The 25559-nt window shown below is 44.4% G+C and overlaps 2 protein-coding genes across 6 annotated transcripts in view; both read left to right on the forward strand.

Annotated features, from left to right (window-relative positions):
- Positions 1-1126, forward strand: part of Tmem39b (transmembrane protein 39B) — a 43031-nt gene extending 41905 nt beyond the window's left edge. For all 4 annotated transcript variants that reach the window (XM_052718757.1, XM_052718758.1, XM_052718759.1 and 1 more), the window contains one exon: positions 673-1126. In XM_052718757.1, coding sequence (XP_052574717.1) covers positions 673-915 — 243 coding nt within the window. In that variant the 3' untranslated portion in view covers positions 916-1126. The remainder of the gene's footprint in view (positions 1-672) is intronic.
- Positions 1127-4493: 3367 nt separating this feature from the next.
- The window catches only part of Kpna6 (karyopherin subunit alpha 6), a 36313-nt gene continuing 15247 nt past the window's right edge, over positions 4494-25559 (forward strand). Inside the window, exons 1-5 of one of the 2 annotated variants that reach the window (XM_052716856.1) lie at positions 4494-4623; positions 21087-21220; positions 23269-23361; positions 23707-23806; positions 25225-25319. In XM_052716856.1, coding sequence (XP_052572816.1) covers positions 4620-4623; positions 21087-21220; positions 23269-23361; positions 23707-23806; positions 25225-25319 — 426 coding nt within the window. In that variant the 5' untranslated portion in view covers positions 4494-4619. Of the gene's footprint in view, positions 4624-4810; positions 5019-21086; positions 21221-23268; positions 23362-23706; positions 23807-25224; positions 25320-25559 lie in introns of those variants that run through there. The other variant, XM_052716855.1, reaches the window with a different exon arrangement.

Genomic DNA, 25559 nt, shown 5'->3' on the forward strand with positions numbered 1-25559 from the left:
GAAAAAAAGAGGGGGGGGGCAGAATTCTGATTTGTTCAGGCCCAACAATACTGCAGAGGTTGACATTAAAAAAAGTTGAGTGGGGTATAGTGGTGCTTGTTTTTTGTTTTTTGTTTTTTTAATATTTATTTATTTATTATGTATATAGTGTTCTGTCTGCATGTTTGCCTACAGACCAGAAGAGGGCACCAGATATCATTACAGATGGTTGTGAGCCACCATGTGGTTGCTGGAAATTGAACTCAGGACCTCTGGAAGAGCAGCCAGTGCCCTTAACTGTTGAGCCATCTCTCTAGCCCCAGTGGTGCTTGTTTTTAATCCCAGCACTCAGGAGGCAGAGCAAGGCTGATATCTGTGAGTTCAAGGCCAGCCTGATAGCAAATAAATAAAAAGTTGATTTGGGGTCAGAAAGTTTGAAATAGCCTGCAAGACCTCAGAAAAGGCTTTCCAGAAGTATCTTCAACAGCTTATATGGAAGCAGCAGAACACTATATGCAAAGACAGATGAGGTGGTAGCGTCCCCCCCCACACACACCTTACAGTCTTCCCCCACCCAAGTCCACATGGAGCCCTAAGATCTTATCCCCTTTATTATGCGCCAAGAATTCCCTCATCCAAGGAGCAGGTTTCTGGAGCATGCCCTCTGGCCTCTGCTTACCCTCCCCTGGGTAGTTCTTTTTCAGCAATCCCCTGAGGATCCTTAACATCCTCTTGCTGCTGGAGGGCGCTGTCATTGTCTACCAGCTGTACTCCTTAATGTCCTCGGAAAAGTGGCACCAGACCATTTCACTGGCCCTCATCCTCTTCAGCAACTACTATGCCTTCTTCAAGCTGCTCCGGGACCGCCTGGTTTTGGGCAAAGCCTACTCATACTCAGCAAGTCCCCAGAGAGACCTGGACCACCGGTTCTCCTGAGCTCCAGGGTGAACTTCAAGACAACATCCAGGCTTCACCCAAGGGCCTTCTGGCCAAGGGCTGTTGGGGTTGGGTTGGGGAGGTGGGGAAAAAAAACACAAAAAACCCAAAAAAATCCACCAGAGCTTTGTATTTTTGTTACATAATGTTTCTTTCTTTGATAATTGATGTGATAAGAAGGAAAAAAGTCTTATTTTTATACTCCCAACAAGCCTGTGTCCTGTGGTTCTTTCTCTGGTTCCTGCCTATCAGGCAAAGTCAGAGGTGTGGCCTTCTAAGCTGGGGAGCTCCTCGTGTGGCTTCTGTGGTTCCCAAAGGCTGCGGGAGCTGTGATTGCTGCTGCTAACTGAAGGCCAGTTGTGTACAGGTGCCTTGTCATCCACATTTTGACAACCTAGGGAGATGTGTGCTGTCCCTCCCAAGGTAACTCGGCTCTGAAACGGTATAAAAGTCCTCTGAAAAGGGGCGACACTGTTGTTCTAGTAAAATGTGTCTTGATTCTCCAGCATGTAGTCACTGCCACCCTGCCGTGTGCCAGGTGCCAAGCCAGGACACTGCTTCACGGTGGGGAGGGAATGCTGGTAAGATGGATCAGAGGGTCAAGGCACTTTGTACCAACCCTGACAACCAGAGTGAGTCCCTGGACCCAATATAGTGGAAGGAGAGAACTGACTCCTGTTAGTTGGCCTCTAGCCTCCACACACACACATATCAAATAAATGTAATTTTTACTTATTTTTAGATTTTTTTTTTAATGTACATGCGTGCTTTGCTTATATGTAGTATATGCTCCACACGTGTGCCTAGTGCTCTCTGGGGTTAGAGGAGGGCATTGAACCCCCTGAGATTGGAATTACAGATGGTTTGGGAGCCACCAGATGTTTGCTGGGAATGAAACCCTGGTCCTCGCAAGAGCAGCAAGTGCTCTGAATTGCTGAACCAACTCTCCAGTCCAGTCAATGTAATTATTTATTTTATTTTATTTATTTATTTATTTATTTTTGGTTTTTCAAGACAGGGTTTCTCAGTGTAGTTTTGGTGCCTATCCTGGATCTCACTCTGTAGACCAGGCTGGCCTCGAACTCACAGAGATCCGACTGGCTCTGCCTTCTGAGTGCTGGGATTAAAGGTGTGCACCGCCATGGTTGAAAAACCAAAAAAGGTTAGGAGGTTTGAAACACTCCAGTGTTGGAACAGGGCAAACAGAATGTGGTTCCTACCTCATGAAAGTAGGGGGAAAAGATGAAAGGTCTCTGGAAAGGTCAGAGGCTGGATGAGGGGGAGATGTTATTGTGAACAGACTGTGTCCTAGAACAGAGAACAAAGCTGTGTGAAGGGTCACCTGGCTCCTCCAGGCATAGTTTAGAGCCCTGCAAGGAGAAGGGATGCATACACCTTAGCCTTTCTGCGTTTGGCCACAGGGTATGCAGATGAGCTCTGGTGGATGGGATACAGACTGGATAGTCCCCGCCCCCCCAAGACAGGGTTTCTCTGTGTTGTTTTGGTTCCTGTCCTGGATCTGGATCTGTAGACCAGGCTGGCCTCGAACTCACAGAGATCCACCTGGCTCTGCCTCCCGAGTGCTGGGATTAAAGGCGTGCGCCACCACTGCCCGGCAGACTGGACAGTTTTGGTGCCTGTTTAGCAGGCACTGTGACAGACATTGGGATAAGATGGGGAAGCTTGCTTCTTTCCTTAGCTGACAGGGAGATGTGAATATACATTGGGAGCAAGTCAGTGTGAAATGCTGAAGAAAGCAGAATACCGCCCTAGGAGCAGAGAGGTGGATGCCCCGACGGGAAGACAGGTGGCCTGGAAGAGGGGATAATGGGATTGGATCCTGAAAGGTTTATCACATGGGCAAACAAGGCAAGGGATTGCATATGCACACAGAGAAGTTAGGAGCCTGCTTGGGGAAAGGGTTCCTCAACCATGCTTGGAGTCCGAGCTTCCTGTTGGTGAGTGGCCCAAGAACCAGCCTGTGTGCCAGATTGAGATGTTTGGGCATTCCTCAGATCAGACAGTGAAAAACTGCTGAGAGTGACCTAATGTATTGAGTTACCTTCCTGTGTGTGTGTGTGTGTGTGTGTGTGTGTGTGTGTGTATGTGTGTTGGTCTTTTTCCCCCCTTCTTTCAGAGCTCAGGACTAAACCCAGGGCCTTGTGCTTGATAGCCAAGTACCCTACCACTGAGCTGAAGCTCTAACCTAGACACTAATGTTTTTGTTTGTTTGTTTTTAAATATTTGTGTGTGTGTGTGCACAAGCAGGTATGTTTGTGTCACAAAATGTGTGTAGAGATAGTGTACAAGTTTCAGGAGTTGGATACCCCTGTCCACCAGAAAGTCTGGGGTTCAACTCTGGACATCAGGCTTGTGCCAGAAGCACTTTTATCTGTCCAGCCATCTCTCTGGTCCGTAATGTCTGGTTTTAAAGCAGATGGGGCAGGAAAACTGGGCCTGGAGATCTATGAGGTAAGAAGGCAAAGTAACGTGGTAAGTTCTACTTGAGGAAGGTAAACACAGTATTCCTTTTCCTCATGTTGAGGCATAGAATTTGACTTTTGAGTTTTTTCCCTTAACTGGCCAGGCATTTGTATAGACTTGGTAGTTTGTTGTGATAGGCCCTGAGAACCAGATACAAGAGTCTTCATTCACCTTCTAAAAGATGGAGACTAAAGATTGGACATAACCCCAGCTCTTTGTGTTGAGCTTAGGTATCAGTCCAGCATTCCTTTATTCAAAAGGTAAAAGCTTTAATATCCTTATTGCTAGGAAAGGGAGCTCACCAACCTGTTAATTTTTCTTGTTTATTCACTCAATGGCCATAAGCCAGACTGTGGAAGGTGGTGGCCATGGTGTTAAGCAATACAGAACTGACCCCTACCCTTACAGAGGTTAGTGGGCTCTGACACACACACACACACACACACACACACACACACACACACACACACACGCATGCACGCACACACACACGCACACACGCATGATAGTGCACACCTGTAATGTCAGCACTGGGAATGGAAGTGGGATCTGGAGGTCAAAGTCATCTACTTACAAGAGGACAGTCTGGAATACTTGAAACCCTGTCCCACACAAACAAATAAAGATCTGGAGCCTTTCATCCCAGCGCTTGGAAGGCACAGGTAGGTGAATATCTGTGAGTTTGACGTCTGCCTGGTCTATATAGATTATGGCCAGCCAGAGACATATAGTGAGACCCTCTCTCCAGTGAACAAAACCGAGACATAAACTCCAGTTTAATCGTGACTTCTTTTCCTTATCTCCATAGCCATGAACAAATCACTTTCCCTCTCTAGATGATTCTTTACTCAGTTCTATATGGGCTTAATTATAAACAGAAGGGATATCTTTCTGGGAAAGGAGGCCTCACCGTAAAGAAATAAAGACAGAAACAGCAGAGAACTTGGCACATTTTCAGTAGATATCCCTTGTAGTCTCCCTCCAGCCTTGTCTAATCCGTCCTAATTGACACCTTTAGTGGCTGCGGTTCTCTTTAAAAGCATGCCCATCAGTGTCATCTCCAGGAGGGAAGGGGGCGTGAGAGTTAAGAACGCGTTTAGTACGGTGTAAATGTTTGTCCCGGTCAGGCCGCCGTCCTGCAGATCCGCCATATTGTCTGCCGAAGCTGCCGCTGAAGCTACAGCTGCGGCCGCCGCCAAGTCTGAGCGAGCGGAGCCGCGATGGGTGAGTGAGGCAGCTCAGCGGACGGGTGCTCGGGCTGAGGGTTTGGGGAGCGGGGTCTGGCGAGGGCTTGTCTCTAGTCTGAAGAAGATGTCGGAAGCGTGCAGGTAGGTGTGGGAGGAGAAATCAGGTCGGGAGTGCCCCTCGGGCCAGTTTAGGGCCGGCGTAGGGCCGCACGGGGAGCAGCCCCCGGGGCTGGTTCCGGATGCCCGGCGCCCCCGGTGCCCCCACGTGGTGGCCTCGGGCCGGAGCTCTTGCGTTCCCGGGGGTAGGCAGGGCCCTGTCCTCTCGCCGTGCTCCTGCTGTGGAGCTGGGGACCGGGCTCCGGGCGGCAGGCCTGGACGCCGCCACGGGGAGCCTGCTCCCGTGGGCATTTGGCCGACGCGCTTCGGAGCGAGGTGATGCCTTACCTGCCAACGTAGAGGGGAGAGTCCTCTGGAGAGGAGACGCAGGGCAGGCCAGCTCCGGACCGGTAACCAAGGGCAGGCCGGGTCCAGCACGGTTTGGGCCTTTGAAGGCCAGGAACATGTCCCAGTCGGTGCAGAAATGGGCTGGTTCGGCTAGACTCCGTGACAGGCTTCGTAGTGTTTAGAAAGCCCAAAGCCAAGACTTCTTGGCATAGACAGGTCAGAGACTTGAGGTTTCTGGGCCAACTCTGGTTAGGAGGAAAAGAGAGACCTGTTGATCTTTTTAAAAAGAGGACTCTGGATACCAAGGCCGTTACCCAAATGAGTACGATGGTTAAGTCTTTGAATTCAGAAACAAAACCAGCATTGATAATTTATTGCCATCAGTAAAGTAAAAGCTGTTTAAATTTGCTAATCTGTATGTGGAGGCATTGTTGTCAGTGCTTAACGTGTCTTGTTTAACCTAATTTCAACCTAGTGGGATAGTTGCTGCTGCTGTTCCTGTTTTACAGATGGGGAAACTGAGGCTTAGAATGGTAAAGAAACTTATCCAAGGTCACACAGTGATTAAAACAGGGTGATCACTCCTGAGCTCTTGGATTTAACTGCTGCTTTTTATGGTCTGGCCCCCTAGTGGTGGGCTGAAAAAGGAAGGGACGGTTTTAACCCTGCATAAAGTTGTGAAGGTATTTTGTTATGGGTCCAGTTTGAAATATTTAGTCTGAATGAAACTGAAAAAGTTCAAGGTGAGTTGCTGATCCCCACCAATTTTTTTTTTTCGGTTTTTCGAGACAGGGTTTCTCTGTGTAGTTTTGGTGCCTTTCCTGGAACTCACTTGGTAGTCCAGGCTGGCCTCGAACTCACTGAGATCCGCCCAGCTCTGCCTCCCGAGTGCTGGGATTAAAGGCGTGCACCACACCGCCCGGCATCCCCACCAATTTTAAGAGTAGCACCTAAATGCATTTTTGAAATTTTGAATGATCTCTGATCCTAAGGGAACATAAATTATTTTCCCTGCCTGTGATTTTAGAATCTGCTCTGGCCTGACACTTCCCACATTTCATCCAGTGACTTAATCTACAAACAAAATTGCATAGAGAAGGTGTCTAGTACCATCTGCAACAGACCCTGTATTCCTCCATTTCTGAGCTTTCTCATCTCCAGAAAGAGGAGTATCTGGAGCCTAGCCAGCTCTGTAAATGACATGACATTCTTCCCCACCTTCAGTAATAGCATTCTTTGCCCTCCAGAACCCTCTGGAAAGTATAACAATGATTTAGGAGCCCAACTGGAGCCGTGGAGAGAAAGAGGTAACCTGTGAGATTCATTTTTACAGACTGAGAAACAATCTCAGAAAAGATAACATAGCTAATAAGCAGCTGCCAGGAGTGAGATTCTTCCATATCTTACTGCACATCAGCCTCTAAAATTTAAGGTGGAGCCGGGCGGTGGTGGCGCATACCTTTAATCCCAGCACTCCAGAGGCAGAGGCAGGAGGATCTCTGAGTCAAGGTCAGCCTGGTCTACAGAATGAGTTCCAGGAAGCCAGGGCTACACAGAGAAACCCTGTATCAGAAAAAAAAGGCTGGGGGGTGTTAAGTGAAAAAAAATTTTTTTTCATGTTAAAATGTGAGATGAAAGTTCTTCAGTGCAATCAGACTGGACCAAAGTCCCAAAAGCATATATATATTAAAAAAGAGAGAGTCAGGGCTGGAGAGATGGCTCAGAGGTTAAGAACACCAGCTGCTTTTCCAGAGGTCCTGAGTTCAATTCCCAGTACCCACATGGTGGCTCACAACCATCTGTAATGAGATCTGGCTCCCTCTTCTGGCCTGCAGGGATACAAGCAAACAGAATACTGTATACAAAATAAATAAATAAATAAAAAAAAAGAGAGAGAGTCAGGTAATCAAACTAAAGTAAGGATATATTTAATCACAGTATGTAATCCTAGGTAGTTTGGGTAATCCCCATTACAACAGTGAATTGATACTTTGAGATTAGGTAACTAGTGGAAGGCTAGTAATCTAGGCCCATTGGGGACTGGTTATACTACAGCTGGCCTTCACCCGGAAGCTGCTCTGTCCATTGCCTCTTTTTTTTTTTTTTTTTTTGGTTTTTCGAGACAGGGTTTCTCTGTGTAGCTTTGCGCCTTTCCTGGAACTCACTTGGTAGTCCAGGCTGGCCTCGAACTCACAGAGATCCGCCTGGCTCTGCCTCCTGAGTGCTGGGATTAAAGGCGTGCGCCACCACCGCCCGGCTTGTCCATTGCCTCTTATGTGTACTCGCTCAGGTCCTGTATTTTATACTGTTTTTGCTGTGTCCAACTTCACTACTCTTTTTGTTGTTGTTTGTTTTTTGTTTTTCGAGACAGGGTTTCTCTGTGTAGTTTTGGTGCCTGTCCTGGATCTTGCTCTGTAGACCAGGCTGGCCTCGAACTCACAGAGATCCAACTGGCTCTGCCTTCCGAGTGCTGGGATTAAAGGCATGCGCCACCACTGCCCCGTCTTCACTACTCTTTTAATAGACTTTTGTAGTGATTCTACTGCCTGTGTTGGTCACACAACTGTAGACATTGCTTTGCTCCTGATCAACTCTAGCATAGACCTCAACCACCACTTGAATTCTAGTGGGTGCTGGATATCTAATCACCGTTCCTTGCTAACTGAGAATTTGGCATTTTCTCCCAAAATCCAGGGAGTGGGTCTTGATTATATTAAACTTGATTTACATTAAACTCTAAACCAGTTGTTGTAATTCTGTTGTCCTAGGCAGTGGTTGTTTTAGGCTGCTTAGAGCTGAAGGGAAGTCGGGGAGACTTCTGAAGAACCTTTCTTATTTAAAGTTGACTTTCTGGCTTTAAAAAAAAAAAAAAAAAGATGTGGTGTTATATTGTGCACTCCAATAAACTTATCTGGAGATCAAAGGACAGAGCCAACCACTAGATTAGGCATAGAGGCCAGACAGTGATGGCACACACCCTTAATCCTATCACTCGGGAGGCAGAGATCCCTCTGGTTCTCTGTGAGTTCAAGACCACACTGGGAACAGCCAGGCATGGTGGCACACACCTTTAATCCCAGCACTTGAGATCTCATGTCTTTGCTTGGGAAAGACACATGCCTTTAATCCCAGGAAGTAGTATGGCAGGGCACAGAAAGGTATATAAGGCGTGAGGACCAGGAACTTTTAGCCGCAGTTCAGTGGAGTCACTTTTGGGTGAGCACTCGGAGGCTTCCAGTCTGAGGAAACAGGATTGGCTAAGGAGTTGGCGAGGTGAGGTTGGCTGTGGCTTGTTCTGTTTCTCTGATCTTTCAGTTTTCACCCCAGTATCTGGCTCCGGATTTTTCTTATTAATAAGACCATTTAGCAATACGTGTTACAAAAAGATTATTTGTCAGTTTGTATTTTAGACTGGTTTTACCAAAGTGTGAGAGTTTCAGAAAAGACAGAGGAAAGCTATAATAGTAATAGCCAGTGCATCTTTGGAGCTTGCTAAGTGCTCAGCGCTCTTCCAAGTACTTTGCAGATAAACTCATTGAATTCTCAGTTCTCCTGTTTTAGTTGAAGAAACTGAAACACAGGAACTCTACTTCTGAGCTCTGCTCACAGACTTACTGGACCTAGTGTGTATGTCTGTACCTTTGTTTCTGGGGGTTTTTGTTTTGTTTATTTTTTTGTTTTCATCTTGTTTTTTGGTAGTCTGGGTACTGAACCCAAGCAAAGTCAGAATAGTCAGGAATAGCCATGAAGAGCAAGTTGCAATTATGCTTAAAATCTGTAAGATTATAATGAAGCTAAAAAAAAAAAAAAAAAACTTCACTGTCTAAAGGACATATAGCTGAAGAAGCTTTTGATTTCTTTTAAAAGTTTGACATTGCCTTCGATTCCCAGCACTCAGGAGGCAGAGACAGGCGGATCTGAGTCTACAGAATGAGATCCAGGACAGGCACCAAAACTGCACAAAGAAACCCTGTCTTGAAAAACAACAACAAGGCCAGGCCGTGGTGGCGCACGCCTTTAATCCCAGCACTCGGGAGGCAGAGCCAGGCAGATCTCTGTGAGTTCAAGGCCAGCCTGAGCTACCAAGGGAGTTCCAGGAAAGGCGCAAAGCGACACAGAGAAACCCTGTCTCGAAAAACCAAAAAAGAAAAACAACAACAAAAAAAGTTTGACATCATTAGCAAGACTATCTCAAAAATGCTTGCCAAGAATATACTAGACTCATAGACCCACCTGCCTCTGCCTCCTAATGATGGGATTAAAGGTGTTTATCATGGGTTTTGTTTTGTTTTGAGATAAGGACTTACTCTGTAGTACCAGGTAGCCTGGAACTCACAGTCTTCCTTCTACCTCAGCTTCCCCTGTGCTGGAATTACAGGTAAGCTCTACCATACTTGGCTGGAAAAAAAAAATTTTAGGGGCTAGAGAGATTGCTCAGTGGTTATTCTTGCACAGGCTCCAAGTTCAGTTCCGAGCACCTACCATCAGGCAGTTCACAACTGCCTGTAACTACATCTATAGGGATCTGTGGTCACCCACATACATGCAGGTGTCCACACACATAAAAATAAAAAATTTCTAAAACTTTTTTTTTTTTTAAGAAAATGTAGTGGGGTATGGTGGTATATGCTTCATTTTTCATGATCCCAGGCTGGCCTGGATTATACAGTGAGACGATGTCTCAAAAAAAAAGTGAGGGCTGGAGAGATGGCTCAGAGGTTAAGAACACTGACTGTTCTTCCAGAGGTCCTGAGTTCAATTCCCAGCAACCACATGGTGGCTCACAACCATCTGTAACAAGATCTGGTGCCCTCTTCTGGCCAGCAGTCATACATGCTGTATACCTAATAAATAAATAAATCTTTAAAAAAAAAAAAAAAAAAAAAAAAAAAAAAAAAAAAAAAAGTGAGATTATGAAGAAAACATTTTATTTTATTTTATTTATTTATTTTTTTTTTTGGTTTTTCGAGACAGGGTTTCTCTGTGTAGCTTTGCGCCTTTTCTGGGACTCACTTGGTAGCCCAGGCTGGCCTCGAACTCACAGAGATCTGCCTGGCTCTGCCTCCCGAGTGCTGGGATTAAAGGTGTGCGCCACCACCGCCCGGCAAGAAAACATTTTAATACAACTGTATACTATGCATTTTAAGCTATTGATGCAAGCTCGTAAAAAAGTTGCTAAAATTTTTAAAGTTTATAATGTGAAAATGAAAAAATATTTATTGCCGGGCAGTGGTGGTGCACGCCTTTAATCCCAGCACTCGAGGGCCAGAGGCAGGCGGATCTCTGTGAGTTCAAGGCCAGCCTGGTCTACAAAGTGCATTCCAGGAAAGGAGCAAAGCTACACAGAGAAACCCTGTCTCGAAAAACAACAAAAAAAAAAGTAAAAGAGTCTGGAGGGATAGCTCTGGTTTAGAGCACTTGTTTTTTCTGCAGAGGACCCAGGTTCGATTTCTAGCACCCACTTAGTAGCTCACAACCAACCATAACTCCAGTTCCAGGCAATCTAACACCTTCTTCTGATTTCTGAGGACACCAGGCATGCATGTAGTTCACATACTTACATGCAGGCCAAGCATCCATGCACATAAAAATAAAAGAAACCAATCTTTTTAAACATGATTTTACTTATGTGTACTTAGGTATGTTTGTGTGTGGGGTGTATTCCCATGAGTGCCAATACCCTTAGAGGCCAGAGGAGGGCACCAGAACTGGAACTGGAGTTACAGGATTTGTGAGTCACCCAGTGCTGATCCAGGGACTGAAACCTGGATCTCCTGCAAGAGCAGTGAGTGCTCTTATAACCACTGAACCATCTCTCCAGTCCCAGGAAAGAAAGTTTTAAATGAGTTTATACGGTATTTGTTACCTGCAGAAGTGAACAGTAGTTTTCTAGGTTTCACACTTTTAATGCACATTCACTGTTACTTGCCTGACTTAACTTCTCGCACTGCAGTCTCCACTCTTACAGCCTCCAGCTCCTTCCGTGTCTGCATTATTTTTTGATGTACTGTTTCTACTTTTAGATGCACGAATACTCATCATCTTGTTTCTCCAGTACCATAACACGCTTGGTATCCTATAAGCAGTAGTCTATACCATGTAACCTAGTTGTCCAATAAAATACACCAACTTAGTAGGATCATGTCAGGTAGACTCCGTGATGTTCACACAGTGAAATCTGTTAAGGATGCATTTCTCATAACATATCCCATTGCTATTACTATTAATACACTATTAGTAGACATAGTATAGTTGTTACCAGAATATGGGCTATTAAGGGCAGTATTCTGCCTCTGGAAAAAGCCCTTTTATGACTCTGAAATTGCAACTAACAATGCGAAGATTTTGAGGCATAATTTGTAAATAATAGGTGGTTTTAAAAGTAGAGGAGAGCCAGCAAGATGGCTGGGCAGGTAAAGGTGCTTGCAGCTAGGCCCAAAGAACTGACTGAGTTTGATCCCTGGACCCACATGAAGGGTGGAGATAAGTCCTTCAGGTTGTGTTTGACCTCTATGCATACACCCAGCCTACATACATATAAAATACATAAATGTAATATTCTTTTCTTGAGTGTAGAGCCAGGATTGTAGCTTGGGTGTCAGAATGTTTGCCTTGAATGTACAAAGACCCCAGGTGATCCCCAGAACCTCATAAGCCAGGCGTGCTGGCAAATACCTGGAATCCCAGCACCGTGTAGGTAGAGGCAGGAAGATCAGAACTGCAAGGCAACCTAGGCTAAATAAGACCCAGAATTAGCTATAGAGAACACATATAGAGAAGCTCTCTCCATGTTTTGAACTGCCAAAATAGCTAACCTTTTAAATACGGTGTCTGTGTGGGTGTTTTGCTTGCATATATGATGTCTGTGTCACTCAGGTGCCTGGTATCTGAAAATGCCAGAAGAGGGCGTCAGATCCCCTGGAACTGGAGTTACAGGTGGTTGTGAGCTACCATGTGAGTGCTAAGGATTGAACCTGGGGCCTTTGGAAGTGTAGCTAGTGCTCTTAAGCACTGAGCCATTTTTTTAGCCCCCAAATTAACTAACTTGAATTGTTTTATGTTAGTGCTAAGATAATGAAGTTTTCTAACTTGCTTTTGGCTGCAAATAATGGAAACTTTTTAACTGATAATGCTTCTAGTCAGATAATATTTAATTTTCCTTTTTTCCGTTTTTTTAAATTTTATTATTATTATTTTTGGTTGTTTGAGACAGAGTTTCTTTGTGTAATAGCCCTGGCTTGTCTTGGAAATCTCTTTGTAAACCAGGTTGGCCTCAAACTCACAGATCCACTGCCGAGTGCTGGGATTAAAAGTCTGTGCCACCACCCCCGGGCTTTATTTTGCTTTTCTATATTGCAGTTGGACACTGTATGATGCTTTCACTTCAGTCTCTCCTGAGTTGCTTTGTGTAGATTTTTGTTAAAGCATAGTCTCACCTGGCATGGTGGTGCAGGCCTGTAATCCCAGCACGTGGGAGGCAGAGACAGGTCTGGTCTACAGAGTGAGTGCAGGCCAGCCAGGGCTGCACAGAGAGCCCTATCTCAAAAAACAAGCAAAGCATAGTCTTAAAGGGTATCTATCCTATAGCATCATTTAATCCTGCTAAGTCCGAGGCTCTTTAAAATGATATGCAAGGAATGCTTTTTCATTTTTGAGATGGGGTTTACTTTGTAGTCCTAACTGGTCTCAAACTCATTACATAGACCAAGCTAGCCTCAAACTCACAGAAATCCAAATGCCTCTGCCTTGCCCGTGCTGGGGTTAAAAGCATATGCCAACATATTCAGCCAATAATATTATTTTTACGGTTGTTAGTAAAGATTCAGTGAAATACTGGATTTGAGAAAATAATTTGTGAACAGGGTATAGTGGTGCGTGCCCACTATAATCCTAGCACTTGAGACAAGAGACTTTAGCATGCTGGGCAGTGGTGGCATATGCCCTTGATCCCAGCAGAGGCAAGCAGATCTCTGTGAGGCCAGCCTGGTTTACAAAGCAAGTTCCAGGAAATCCAGGACCATTACACAGAGGAACCTTGTGTCAAAAATTCTAAGCAGAGCTGGGTGTAGTGGCAGATACCTTTAATCCCAGCACTCAGAAGACAGAGGCAGCTGGGTCTTTGAGTTCCAGCCAGGGCTACATAATGAGACCCTGTCTCGGAAAAAAATAAATAAAAAGAGAGAGACTGAGCAGAGAAGGATCATGAGTTGGAGGCCAGCCTGGACCACTGGTATTCATTGTCTCAAACAAAAACCAAGACAAAACAAAAAGACAGTTTGTAAACCGTAAAGGTTTTAGTGCCTCAAAAGTTCTTAAGCCAGTGTCCTCCATGGCCTCCCCTTTCTCTGTCAGGTGTGCTATGTCAATGTTCGTAAAACACATACGTACCTGATCTTGTCCACTTTGAAAGTTCTAATCGGAAGATCAGTGTGCAAGATTTCCTATTGATTTTTCCAGTTTTATAACATTTGTACTTATCTATATATCCTGCGTTCCACTCGCTTCCTCCTTTGTGTGTAAGCATTTCTGGTGGAGTGTAATAAGATTCTAGAAATTCCTGCATCTATTTATATATTTATGGATATGAGTGTGGATGTGCCATGGCACACCTGTGGAGGTCAGAAACAGAAAGACAACTTAGAATCAGTTTGCCCTCCCTTCCACTGTGTGGGTTCTTCAGGATTGAGCTCAGATCAACTCAGGGTGTCAGGCTTGGTTGTAAGCACCTTGACCTGCTGTGCTCTCGGTGGCCTTTCACTAGGAGATTCTTTTTTTGTTTGTTTGGTTGGTTTTTCGAGACAGGATTTCTCTGTGTAGCTTTGCGCCTTTCCTGGAACTCCCTCTGTAGCCCAGGCTGGCCTGGAACTCACAGACATCCGCCTGCCTCTGCCTCCCAAGTGCTGGGATTAAAGGCGTGCGCCACCACCGCCCGGCTCTTCCCTAGGAGATTCTTGAGGTGCTGTAGTAGTCCTTGAAAGAGATGATGAAGATAACAGTGAAGGAGGTGGCAGTAGTAATAAAAGTTAAGAATCGGAGTCATCGGACTTGTTTTTTGGTTCATGTGGTGGCTGAATCTGAGAGGGGCTGAGGATCAAGTGTGACTCCTGGGCCTGTGGGCTTGACAGCAGAGTGGATGGTAATGCTGAGGTGTGTTCAAATTGAGACAATTTGGGATAACTGATTTCCAAGGGAAGTGTCCAAAAGACAAGTGAATGTAGAAGCAAAGAGCTCTGAGGGTGAAGTCTGGGAATGAGGTTTCATTATATGTGTTTACCTCTATATATCTAGTAACCATAGAAACAACAAATAGAACCCGAATCTGCAGAGATTAGGCTAAAAAGAAATGGGATCTGAGTGTGATGGTTCAGTCTTTTAATCCCAGTAGGGGAAAAGGCAGGTGGATCTCTGAGTTCAAGGTCAGCCTGACCTACAGAGTGAGTTCCAGGAGAGCCAGGACTTCTCAAAAAGACCCTGTTTCAAAAAGGAGTGTGTGTGTGTGTGTGTGTGTGTGTGTGTCTGTACTAGGAGTACAGCTCCATGGTTAGAGCATGTGCTTGGCTTGTACAGATTTCTGGGTTTGATCCCTAGCACCAGAAACATACAAAAGAGAAGCTCAAGGCAAATTAGGTTAATGTGGAGGAACCAAAAGAAGCAATAGATAGAATTTGAGAGAGAAGGAGGTGGATAGCTAAGACAAAACAAACGCAAGCAAAGAGTGTTACAGAATGGAGATGGTTGTTAAGATTGAATGCTAGTGGGCTGGAGAGAGGACTCAGCGGTTAAGAGCACTGGCTGTTCTTCCAGAGGTCCTGAGTTCAATTCCCAGCATCTACATGGTGGTAAAAAAACCATCTGTAATGAGATCTGGTGCCCTTTTCTAGCCTGCAGGCATACATGCAGACAGAACATTGTATACATGATAAATAAATAAATCTTTTAAAAAAGATTGAATGCTATCAAGAGGATAAAAGAAAAGAAAATATTTGTTGAATTTAGCATTATGTACTTGGTCAATGGCCTTTAAAAAAGTTTGATGATTTGAGAGCAAATGGGAGTGGGCTAAAAATGAACCGGACTGTTTTCAGAAATTTGAGGGAGATCCAGAGAGATGGCTCAGTACTTCAGAGCACTCACTGCTCTTCAGAGGCCCTGGGTTTGGCTCCCAGCACCCACATGGTAGCTCACAGCTGTCTTTAACTCCAATTCCAGGGGATCTGATACCCCCTTCTGGTCACCAGGCACCCATGTACACATACACACATGCAAACAAATTTTTACAGACATAAATCTTTAAGGGGAAAAAAAAAAGCCGGGTGTGGTGATGCAAGCTGATCCCAGCACTAAACTCTGAGTCTGAGGCCAGGCTGGTCTACATAGTGAGTTCCAGGCCAGCCAAGGCTACATTATCAAGACCCTATCTCAAAGAAAAGAAAAGAAATTTGGGTGTCAGGAGGAATGAGGCAGGTTGATGAAGCTCTTATGATGTTCAGAGAAGAGATTGTGAATGCCTGCTTTAGAGCAGGGGCATAGGGATGGAGAAAGAGACAAGGACCTAGACATCACTAGGCATTAAAGCCAGACGCTCCTAGTGATTTCCTGTGAGGCTGCTCGTAGCTGAATTTAAGTTGCCAAAGATGTTATTCAACTTTCTGGCTTGAAAAGCTAAGACTATCTCAACACAGATTCCTAAACACCTTACATCAGTGTTTCTCCTCTTTTTGCTGTTGATGTTTTTTGGAGATGGTGCCCAGGAACTGGGACCTCACAAATGCTAGACAAATATCTCAGTCTTTTTCTGTTGTTTTAGTTAATTATGATTGTGTCTGTAGGCCGAGGTCTGTGGAGTCTGCTCTTTTCTGCCCTTATATGGGTTCTGGGGCTCAAACTCTTGAGGTCATCAGGCTTATGAGACCTGGAAAAAAATGTCTGCCACATCATTCTAGTTAAAACAGTTACACAGCTCTTTCCTATGGACTGTCCTATGTCAGTTGGTACTTGAACTTGTAATGAAAGGTTTGCCACATTTAAGAGGACAAAAGAAAAAAGAACAAGGTTCTTGTTTTAGGAATTAGCTCTCAGGTATGAGGTGTGAGTTTTGCCAGAAGACCCTGCCACGTGTGTTGTATTTCTCTACTTTATCTGGTATGGGTTATCTGCTGTCTAGTGAGTATGAATATTGAAGAAAGGATATACCTGTCATTACATTTGTAAAGGATTCTCTTCTGTAGGAATTAATCTAATTTGCCACAATTACTAAGATTTTCGAGGTTTTTGTCTAGCATTAGTTCTTTGGTGAATCCTGATGTCACTCTGATTTTAGGTCTTCCTACATCGAATGCAGGTTTCCTTTTCACATACTAGATTAACAGATAGTTTATCTTCTTAAAATTGTTTATTTTAAATGTGCTTATGTATGTGCCTGTGTGAGATTATGCGCAGCATGTCTATGCAGGTGCCTGTGGAAGCTAGAATGTGTTGGGATCCTCAGGAACTGGAGTTACAGTTGGTTGTGAGCCACCTCATGTAGGGGATGGGAACTAAACCAGGATCCTACATATGTGTCTGTGCACCGTGCCAGGTGCCTGTGGAGACCAGAAGAGTGTGTCAGATCCCCTATGACTGAAGTTACAGAGGATTGTGAGCCACCATGTGAGTACTGAGAATTAAACCTGGATCTTCTGTTAGAGCAACCAGTGCTCTTAACCATTAAGGCATCTCTCCAGTTCCTGAGCATTTTTTTTTTTTGGACATGACCTACAATGATACACCTTAGTTATCATCAATCTCAAAGAAAAGCACGTGAGGTTGTGAGGTAGACAGGACAGCACAGCACTTTCTTCCTTTTCATTTACCCCCTACTGTGTGGCAGACGGGAGTTTTCCAATTGGACCGCATCTGTAAAGACACTTACAGCTCTAACAACTGAGCTTTGGATGATTTCCGGGAAGCTGCTTCCTTTCCGGAGCTTCACAACCTCTAGCTGCATCTGCTCTACCCATTCGACCCTATGGATTTAAGCCTTATCCGGAGCCATTTTATTTAATTTTATTTTTGGTTCTCTCTCTCTCTCTCTCTGGTGTCTCTCTGGTTTCTCTGTGTGGTTTTGGTGCCTGCCCTGGTTCTCGCTCTGTAGACCAGGCTGGCCTTGAATTCACAGAGATCCGCCTGGCTCTGCCTCCCAAGTGCTGGGATTAAAGGCGTGCGCCACCGCCGCCGCCAGCGAGCACATCATTTTAAAAATGTTATTTAGTATATGTGCATGTGACAGGTCTTCCACCCCCCTCCTTTTTAAAAAAAAAAAAAAAAAAACTTTTCTTGATAATAATTACTAAACTCAAGAAACCTGTAAAGAATGACAAAGCCAGGTGGTAGCATAGTCCTAGCATTTCAGAGGCAGAGACAGGAGGATCTCTTGAGTTTGAGGCTAGCCTGGTCTACAGAGTGATTTCCAGGACAGCCAGAGCTACACACAGAAACCCTATCTTGAAAAACCAAAAGAAGGGTGCTGCAGAGATGGCTCAAAGGTTAGGAGCACTGGCTGCTGCTGGTGCCTTCTTCTGGCCTGCAGGCAGAACACATAATAAATAAATCTTAAAAAAAAGAAAAGAAAGAAAAATAAAAACTAAAACAAAATAAAAAATAGTGACAGACAGGACTGCGAACAGGAATTCTTGCATAGCGTTTGCCACTTGACTTTGATATCTAGCACTCCATCAAGAGAGACTTACTGACTATAGCCACTTAGTCACCATAATTATATGATACACACATATCAAATACTTGGACTGCATCAGAGATGGTCCTAAGGTGTTTGTTCTTTATTCTGTTAGTATGGTGTCACTTACAGATTTGGATAAGTTAAACTACCCTTTCATGTCTTGGGTAGCTCCCACTTGATTGTGGTGTATAATATTTCTATGGGGTTGCCGGCTTTGACTGGATGGAATTTTCTTGAGAATGTTTACCTCTAGGCTCACTATAGATATTGGTCTTTAATTAGTTTTGTTTTTCCAAATATCCTTTAGAACAGGATGACCTACAATCACTATGTAGCAAAAGATGGCCTTGAATTATTGATTCTCCTGCTTCCCTTTCTAAATGCTGTGATTATAGAAGTGAGCCACCATGCCTGGCTTGGTCTGTAGGTTTTTTGTTTTGTTTTGCTTTTCTGTCCTTGTATGGTTTTGACATCAGAATAACTTTACAGAATGACTTGGAAGGATTTTCTTTCTTTTAATTCTTTTGTTGTTATGGTTTTTTGAGACAGGGTTTCTCTGTGTAACAGCCCTGGCTGTCCTAGAACTCACTCTGTAGCCAGGCTGGCCTCGAGCTCAGAGATCTACCTGCTTCTGTCTCTGGAGTGCTGGGGTTGTGTGTGTCACAATGCCTGGCATCTTTTTTTCATCTCTTTATTTTTTTTTTTCTCTATTAGTCTAGCAAATGGTTTATCTGTTTTAAAAGCCAACTGTTTCTTTTTGGTTTTTCGAGACAGGGTTTCTCTGTGTAGCTTTGCGCCTTTCCTGGTACTCGCTTTGGAGACCAGGCTGGCCTCGAACTCACAGAGATCCGCCTGGCTCTGCCTCCCGAGTGCTGGGATTAAAGGCGTGCGCCACCACCGCCCGGCCAACTGTTTTTTATTTCTTTGCTCTTCACTGCAGTCTCTATTCCTACACGTCTGTTGATTTGGAATGTAGTGTGTTATTTTCCTGAGTCTTTAATGCATTAGTAAGTTATTTGAAATATTGAACTCTAGCAGCTCCCTCACCTCCTCCTTTTCCCTCTCTCTCTCCCTCTCTAAGGTCTTGCTGTATGGCCCTGGCTGGTCTTGAGCTCTGTAGACCGAACTAGAGTTTATATTTTCCTGCCTTAACACCCATGTGCTGAGATTACAGATTGTACTCGTACACCCACAAATTAGCTTTTTGTTTGTTTGTTTGAAATATCATCTGTGTGTCCCTGTCTTGCTTGGAACACTCTGTGTAGATCAGGCTGGCCTGGAAATCACAGAGATCCTCCTTCCTCCTGAGATTAAAAGCATGCACCACTGACCAGCCAGAAAACATGAAATTTAAGCCATTCTGGTTTATTTTATCTTTGGTAAGACAGTAAACCAAGTGAGGTTGAGAAGAACATCTCTGAATGTGTGGCTTTATTCATCTCTATCTCTTGTGTGTTGTATTATCATCCTACCTTCAAGTCCTAGTATTATAGCTAACTTTGTACTTGGGGGATTTTTTATTTGATTATTCTGATGTAATAGGTGTTGGCTCACACATTAACTTTAGATTTGTTATTTGGACTTTTGGTCTAGAGAGAGAATGTACTATAAAAGAAAGTTTTGTATTGTGGAAATGGATTTCTAAAGATCAGGTATGATGGATAAAGTGGAACACTCTTAAGTAAGAGGGAACAAATAAAGTATCTGTCTTCCTTGAGGTAAAAACATCTTTAGAAACAGTTTTCTCATGTGCTTCTGCAGTTGGTCATCTTCCATTATTCTTTCTTGCCTGCTTCTCCAGTGAAGTCATAAGTAGATATTTGTGATAGTTACTTATCACCATGGTAACTAAAGAAGCAATGTGGTTCCTATTTCAGTTTAACTGTCAACTGTGCTCAAAGGAGAGGACAGCCTCTGGGACAGCACAGACTCAGTCATGAAAAACTATGTGTCAGGTAATAGAGGACAGCATTCCACAGGGGCTTGCCTTTAGTAGGCTTGCCTCTGCCTGTTCAAGGACTCGTAGAGGAAGCCACTGCAGGTCCTTATAACTTTGTGTTTGTGTGTGTGTGTACACATGTGCATGCGCGTGTGCATGCGCATGTGCACACATGGCATAGTGTATGTGTGGAGGTTAGAGGACAACAGGAGTTGATTCTCTCAAGTGTGTGAATCCTGGTAATGGAACTTAGGTCATCAGGTTTGGAGGCAAGAACCATTACCTCCTGAGCCACCTTGATGGCTTTCTTTATTGTTTATTTTTTTATTTTTATTTTATTTTTTTTTTTTTTTTTTAAAGATTTATTTATTTATTATGTATACAGTATTCTGCCTGCATGTGTCCCTACAGGCCAGAAGAGGGCACCAGATCTCATTACAGATGGTTGTGAGCCACCATGTGGTTGCTGGGAATTGAACTCAGGACCTCTGGAAGAACAGTCAGTGCTCTTAACCACTGAGCCATCTCTCCAGCCCTTTATTTTTATTTTTAATGTATATGTGTTTATACCTGATGCCCCACATGTGTGCAGGAGCCTGGAGAGGTCAGAAGAGGTGTCGGATGCCATGGAACTAGAGTTAGAGATAATTAGGAGCCACTGTGTGGATGCTGGGAACTGAACCTGGGTCCACCACAAGAACAGCACATACTCTTGGTTTTTTGAGACAGGGTTTCTCTGTGTAGCTTTGCGCCTTTCCTGGATCTCACTCTGTAGACCAGGCTGGCCTCGAACTCACAAAGATCCGCCTGGCTCTACCTCCCGAGTGCTGGGATTAAAGGCATGCGCCACCACCGCCCGGCCAGCACATACTCTTAACCACTGAATTATCTCTCCAAGTTCCTCTTGTTAGTTTTTTTGGGGGAGGTGGGGCAGTTTATGATTTATTTAGTTTTACTTTATGTGTATGAGTGTTTTACCTTCATGTATGCCGGGTACATTCAGAGGTTAGAAGAGGACCCTACATCCCTGGAACTGGAGTCACAGTCACCATATGGATTCTGGGGACTGAATCTGGGTCCTCTACAAGAGCAATAAATGCTCTTAACCACTGAGCCATCTCTACAGAGCTGCTTGGCCCTCTCCCTCCCGCCACCCCCCCCCCACCCCCAAATGATAAATCTGTGTGGACTTTGCCAAGTGGATTTCTAAGGCGCTCCTAGCTTCTGGAGGTTCCCTATGTTACTTTCTAGAATAACCAGGGACACTGCCTTTTCATTTCTTTTCAAGTCCAGAACTTGTTTGCCGCCACCTTCTCTCTCTTGATTGATGCTTTCGTTTTGTTTATGTGTGAACAGGAAATGCTACCGTCTCACAACTCTGACATATCTTCCCTTCTAGAGACCATGGCAAGCCCAGGGAAGGACAATTACCGAATGAAGAGCTATAAGAACAATGCCTTAAACCCTGAGGAAATGAGACGAAGGAGGGAGGAAGAGGGCATTCAGCTTCGGAAACAGAAGCGAGAACAACAAGTAAGTTACCTGGAGTGTTCTCCACCATACCTGTCAGGGAAGTGGCCACTTTCCAGTTGACCTTCATCTTCCCTCCTTCCTAATGCTGTGAACCTTCAATAAGTTCCTCAGGGGCTGACCCCAGCCATAATACTTGCATTGCTACCTCATAACTGTAATGTTGTTACTGTTATGAATCATAAGGTCAATATCTATGTTTTCCAATGGTCTTAGGCGACCCCTGTGAAAGGGTCATTCAATCCCCACAGGGGTCATGATCCATAGGTCGAGAACTGCTGGCCTAGGGAAATAGAGCTTATCTATCTAGCAGTCTAGTCATTCAGTTTGTTTGTTTGTCAGGGTCAGTCAGTGAACCTGAAAGCCACTGAACTGGCTTGACTAGCCAGTGAGCTCCAGAGTTTCTGCCTCCTAAGTGCTGGGATTATAGGTGTGCACTGCTCCACCTGACTCACATGGCGCTGGGGTCTGCACTTTGCAAGCACCTGACTGATTTATCCGTCTCCCCGGCCCTCCAGGTTCCTTTTGTAAAGAAATGTTGGAAACTTTGAGAAAACCAATTTCTTATCCCCTTTTGTTTTTCGAGACACCATTTCTTTGTGTAGCCCTGGCTATCCTTGAACTCACTCTTTAGACCAGACTGGCCTTGAACTCAGAGACGCTCCTCCTGCCTCTGCCTCCGCCTCCTGAGTGCTGGCAGTAAAAGTATTCGATACTACCCCCCAGCCTTCAAACATCGTTTTTATCTTACATAGTTCTAGCTTCTTGTTCCTTGTGGTTTTGTTTATTTGGTCCCTTGGTGTGTGGATTGAGATGTAAGTTGTAGGTGCCATGGCGTGTGTGTGGAAGTCAGAGGACATCCTCTGGTACTCGGCTCTCACCTTGCACCTTGTTTGAGACTGGATCTCCTGTTTTGTTTTGTGTTGTTCAATGATGCCTAGCCCGCCCATCTTGCCTCCCATCTTACTGTAGTAGCTCTGGGATTACAGCTGCCCTTTATATGGGTGCTAGGGATTCAAACTCAGGTCCTCATGCTTGTTCAGTTCAGCAAGTGCTTTACCCACTGAACCGTCTCTTAGCCCTCTCTTTTGTTCATCTTTTAGCATAATTTAGTACTGGAGAGATGGCTTAGCTGTTAAGAGCGATTACTGCTCTTGCAGAGAACCCAGGTTCGGTTTCTAGACCTATGTGGTGGTTTATAACCATATGTGTCTCTAGTTTTTTTTGTTTGTTTGTGTTTGGTTTGGTTTTCAAGACAAGGTTTCTCTATAGCTCTGTAGACCAGGCTGGTCTCAAACTCAAGAGATCTGCCTGCATCTGCCTCCTGGGATTAAAGGTTTGTACCACCACTGTCCAGCTGACTTTACTTCTAAGGGATTTGATGCACTCTTGTGGCCTCTGGGCTCCTCCATACATGTGCTATGCCTGAACTCACTCATGTTCACACACATACACATAAATTTTTTTTAATCTAAATACTTCAAAAAAAAAAAATTATTCTTGGGTTGGAGTAATGGCTCAGAATAAGAGCACTGGCTGCTCTTCCAGAGGACCTGAGTTCAATTCTCACCAACCACACAGCAGCTCACAACTGTCTATAACTCCAGTTCCAGGACTTTTGACACCCTTACACGGACATCCATGCAGTCAAAACACCAATGAACATAAAATTTAAAAAAACAAACAACAAGCCGGGCGGTGGTGGCGCACGCCTTTAATCCCAGCACTCGGGAGGCAGAGCCAGGTGGATCTCTGTGAGTTCGAGGCCAGCCTGGTCTCCAAAGCGAGTACCAGGAAAGGCGCAAAGCTACACAGAGAAACCCTGTCTCAAAAAACAAAAAAACAAAAAAAACAAACAAACAAACAAACAACTTTTTCCACTGAAAATGTGAATAGACATGACATATGTTGAATATGTTTCATTAACTACAGTTTGGCTTCATTTTCTTCATGCTGTTATTTCTTTGTTATAATGTCATAATCTAGCTTCAGGTTATTCTTTCTTCAGTTGGTGAGTAGTGCTAACTCTGTCTCCTCACTTTGCTTTTCAGCTTTTTAAGCGGAGAAATGTGGAGCTGATTAATGAAGAGGCTGCCATGTTCGACAGTCTGCTGATGGACTCCTACGTGAGCTCTACTACTGGGGTAAGCCCTTCAAAGCATGGCCACAGCTGTTCTCAGAACAGAAATCAGGTGGCCATGCCATCGTGTATCTTTGCAATCATGTTAAGCTCTTCCTTGCTTTTTGTGGTCAGTCAGCTTCAACGGTCAAGCAAGGATTCAGGGAAGTTATTGGTTACATCACAGATTAGGACTCACTTTCCAGTGTTGTATTGTGAAGCAGACTTGGACTAAAGAGGCCCTCTTCCTGGATCTATTATGTCATCCTTTTACTTGAGGATCTTAAAAAGCAGGAAGCGATGCAGGATTATATGCTCTCATCTGGCTTCATTATTATCCACAAGGTCATAAACCTGTTTTATATTCTAGGAAAGTGTGATCACAAGAGAGATGGTGGAGATGCTCTTTTCTGATGATTCTGACTTGCAGTTAGCAACCACACAGAAATTCCGGAAGCTCCTCTCCAAAGGTATAAAGTCGGCTCCTTCTCAGAGAGGTGCTGTATGATTTAACCTCCTGTCTCTTTTTACTCAACTACTGCCTATTGCTCATTCTACTGTAGCCTTCCTGACCAGGTTCTCTTTGAATAAGTCAGGCACATTCCCACTTTTACATTTGATATTCCCTCTGCTAATATCCTCTTCTCTCAAAAATCTATCAGCACTTCCTTCAACTATCCTTTATGCCACATGAGTGTGTGTGCCCACAGAGAGCAGAAGAGGATGTCAGATCCTCTGGAGCAGGAGTTATAATCTGTTATGAGCTGCTTGACATGGATAGGTGCTAAGAACAGAACGTTGCAAAAGCAGTGTATGCTTTTAACTCTGAGCTGTGTCTTTAGCCCCAGTTAGACCTTCTTAGTGAAGCCTGGCCTGATCTCTGACTCTGATCATGTTTTGGAGAAGAGTCTGCAGATAAAAGTTCTTCTTTGTTTTTCTTTCTTCCTTCCTTCCTTTATTTATCTATTTATTTATTTTTTTGGTTTTTTTTTTTCATTTTGTTTTTTTGTTTTTTTCTTTTCGAGACAGGGTTTCTCTGTGTAGCTTTGCGCCTTTCCTGGATCTCTCTCTGTAGACCAGGCTGGCCTCGAACTCACAGAGATCCACCTGCCTCTGCCTCCCGAGTGCTGGGATTAAAGGCGTGCGCTGCCGCCACCACCCGGCCCTTTCTTTTTTTAAAATGATAGTCTTGTTAGCCTTCTCAAGATCCTTCTGCCTCAACCTCCCCAGTTCTGGATTTACAGCCAGGCATTGGTAGTGCACACCTATAATCCCAGCATTGGGGACGCAGAGGCAGGTGGATCTCTGGATTCCAGGCCAGCCTGGTCTACACAGTGAAACCCTGTGTTTATATAAAAATAAAAAACTGCTTTCTAACAGCCCACCTTTCACTGCCACCATGAGTTCTGGGAGTGCAGGGGCTTTGGCTGTGTTCATACTCGGTCCTTAGTATCTAGAACAGTGTGGTACACAGAGCTGCTCTATAAAACTTGGATGTATCTGATCAGATGTGCAAGGCTCTGCTGTTGGTTTTTAGTCCTGAAAACAAGGTATATGATAACAAAAGTGTCTCTTGTTTGAGTATACTAAACATTCCTCCCAAGAAAAGAGCAGTGATCTTCGTTTGAGGGGAAATGTCTAGACTAGGGTTGCTCATTCCTTCACCTTTTCTCACTCCTTTCCTGTTGTGTTTACAGTTAGTAAGCCACAGCTGAGCACACCTAAATTAGGATTGCCTTAATACTTAAAACATGCCAGGCGTATTATGCAGTTCATAGATGAGCAAAAGGCAGTTTGGGGATGTTTGTAAGAGTGATCTGAAGCATCCAGGACTGTGAATGGGTCAGCAAAGCTTCCCTGACTTTTCGTCTTTCCTGTCTCCCTCTAGAGCCGAGTCCTCCGATAGATGAAGTTATTAACACTCCAGGAGTAGTTGACCGGTTTGTGGAGTTTCTGAAGAGGAGTGAGAATTGTACATTACAGGTAACAGCTCTCAGGTGTGAGATGGCTGGGGGAAAGTCCCCAAGAACTGACAGTGGGTTTCTGCAGGCATATCTTAAGGGAATGGAAAAGTAATAGGGAAACTATCAATTGAAATATCTTCCTTAAAAACAGTTTCAGGGCCGGGTGTGGTAGCGCAACCTTTGCACCCAGCAAAGGAAGACAAATCTCTGTGAGTTTGAGGCCAGCCAAGTCTACACAGTGAGTGTCTTTTTTTTTTTT

Source organism: Peromyscus californicus, unplaced genomic scaffold, assembly GCF_007827085.1.
Source record: "Peromyscus californicus insignis strain IS unplaced genomic scaffold, ASM782708v3 Scaffold_5__1_contigs__length_169319896, whole genome shotgun sequence".
Lineage (NCBI taxonomy): Eukaryota > Metazoa > Chordata > Mammalia > Rodentia > Cricetidae > Peromyscus > Peromyscus californicus.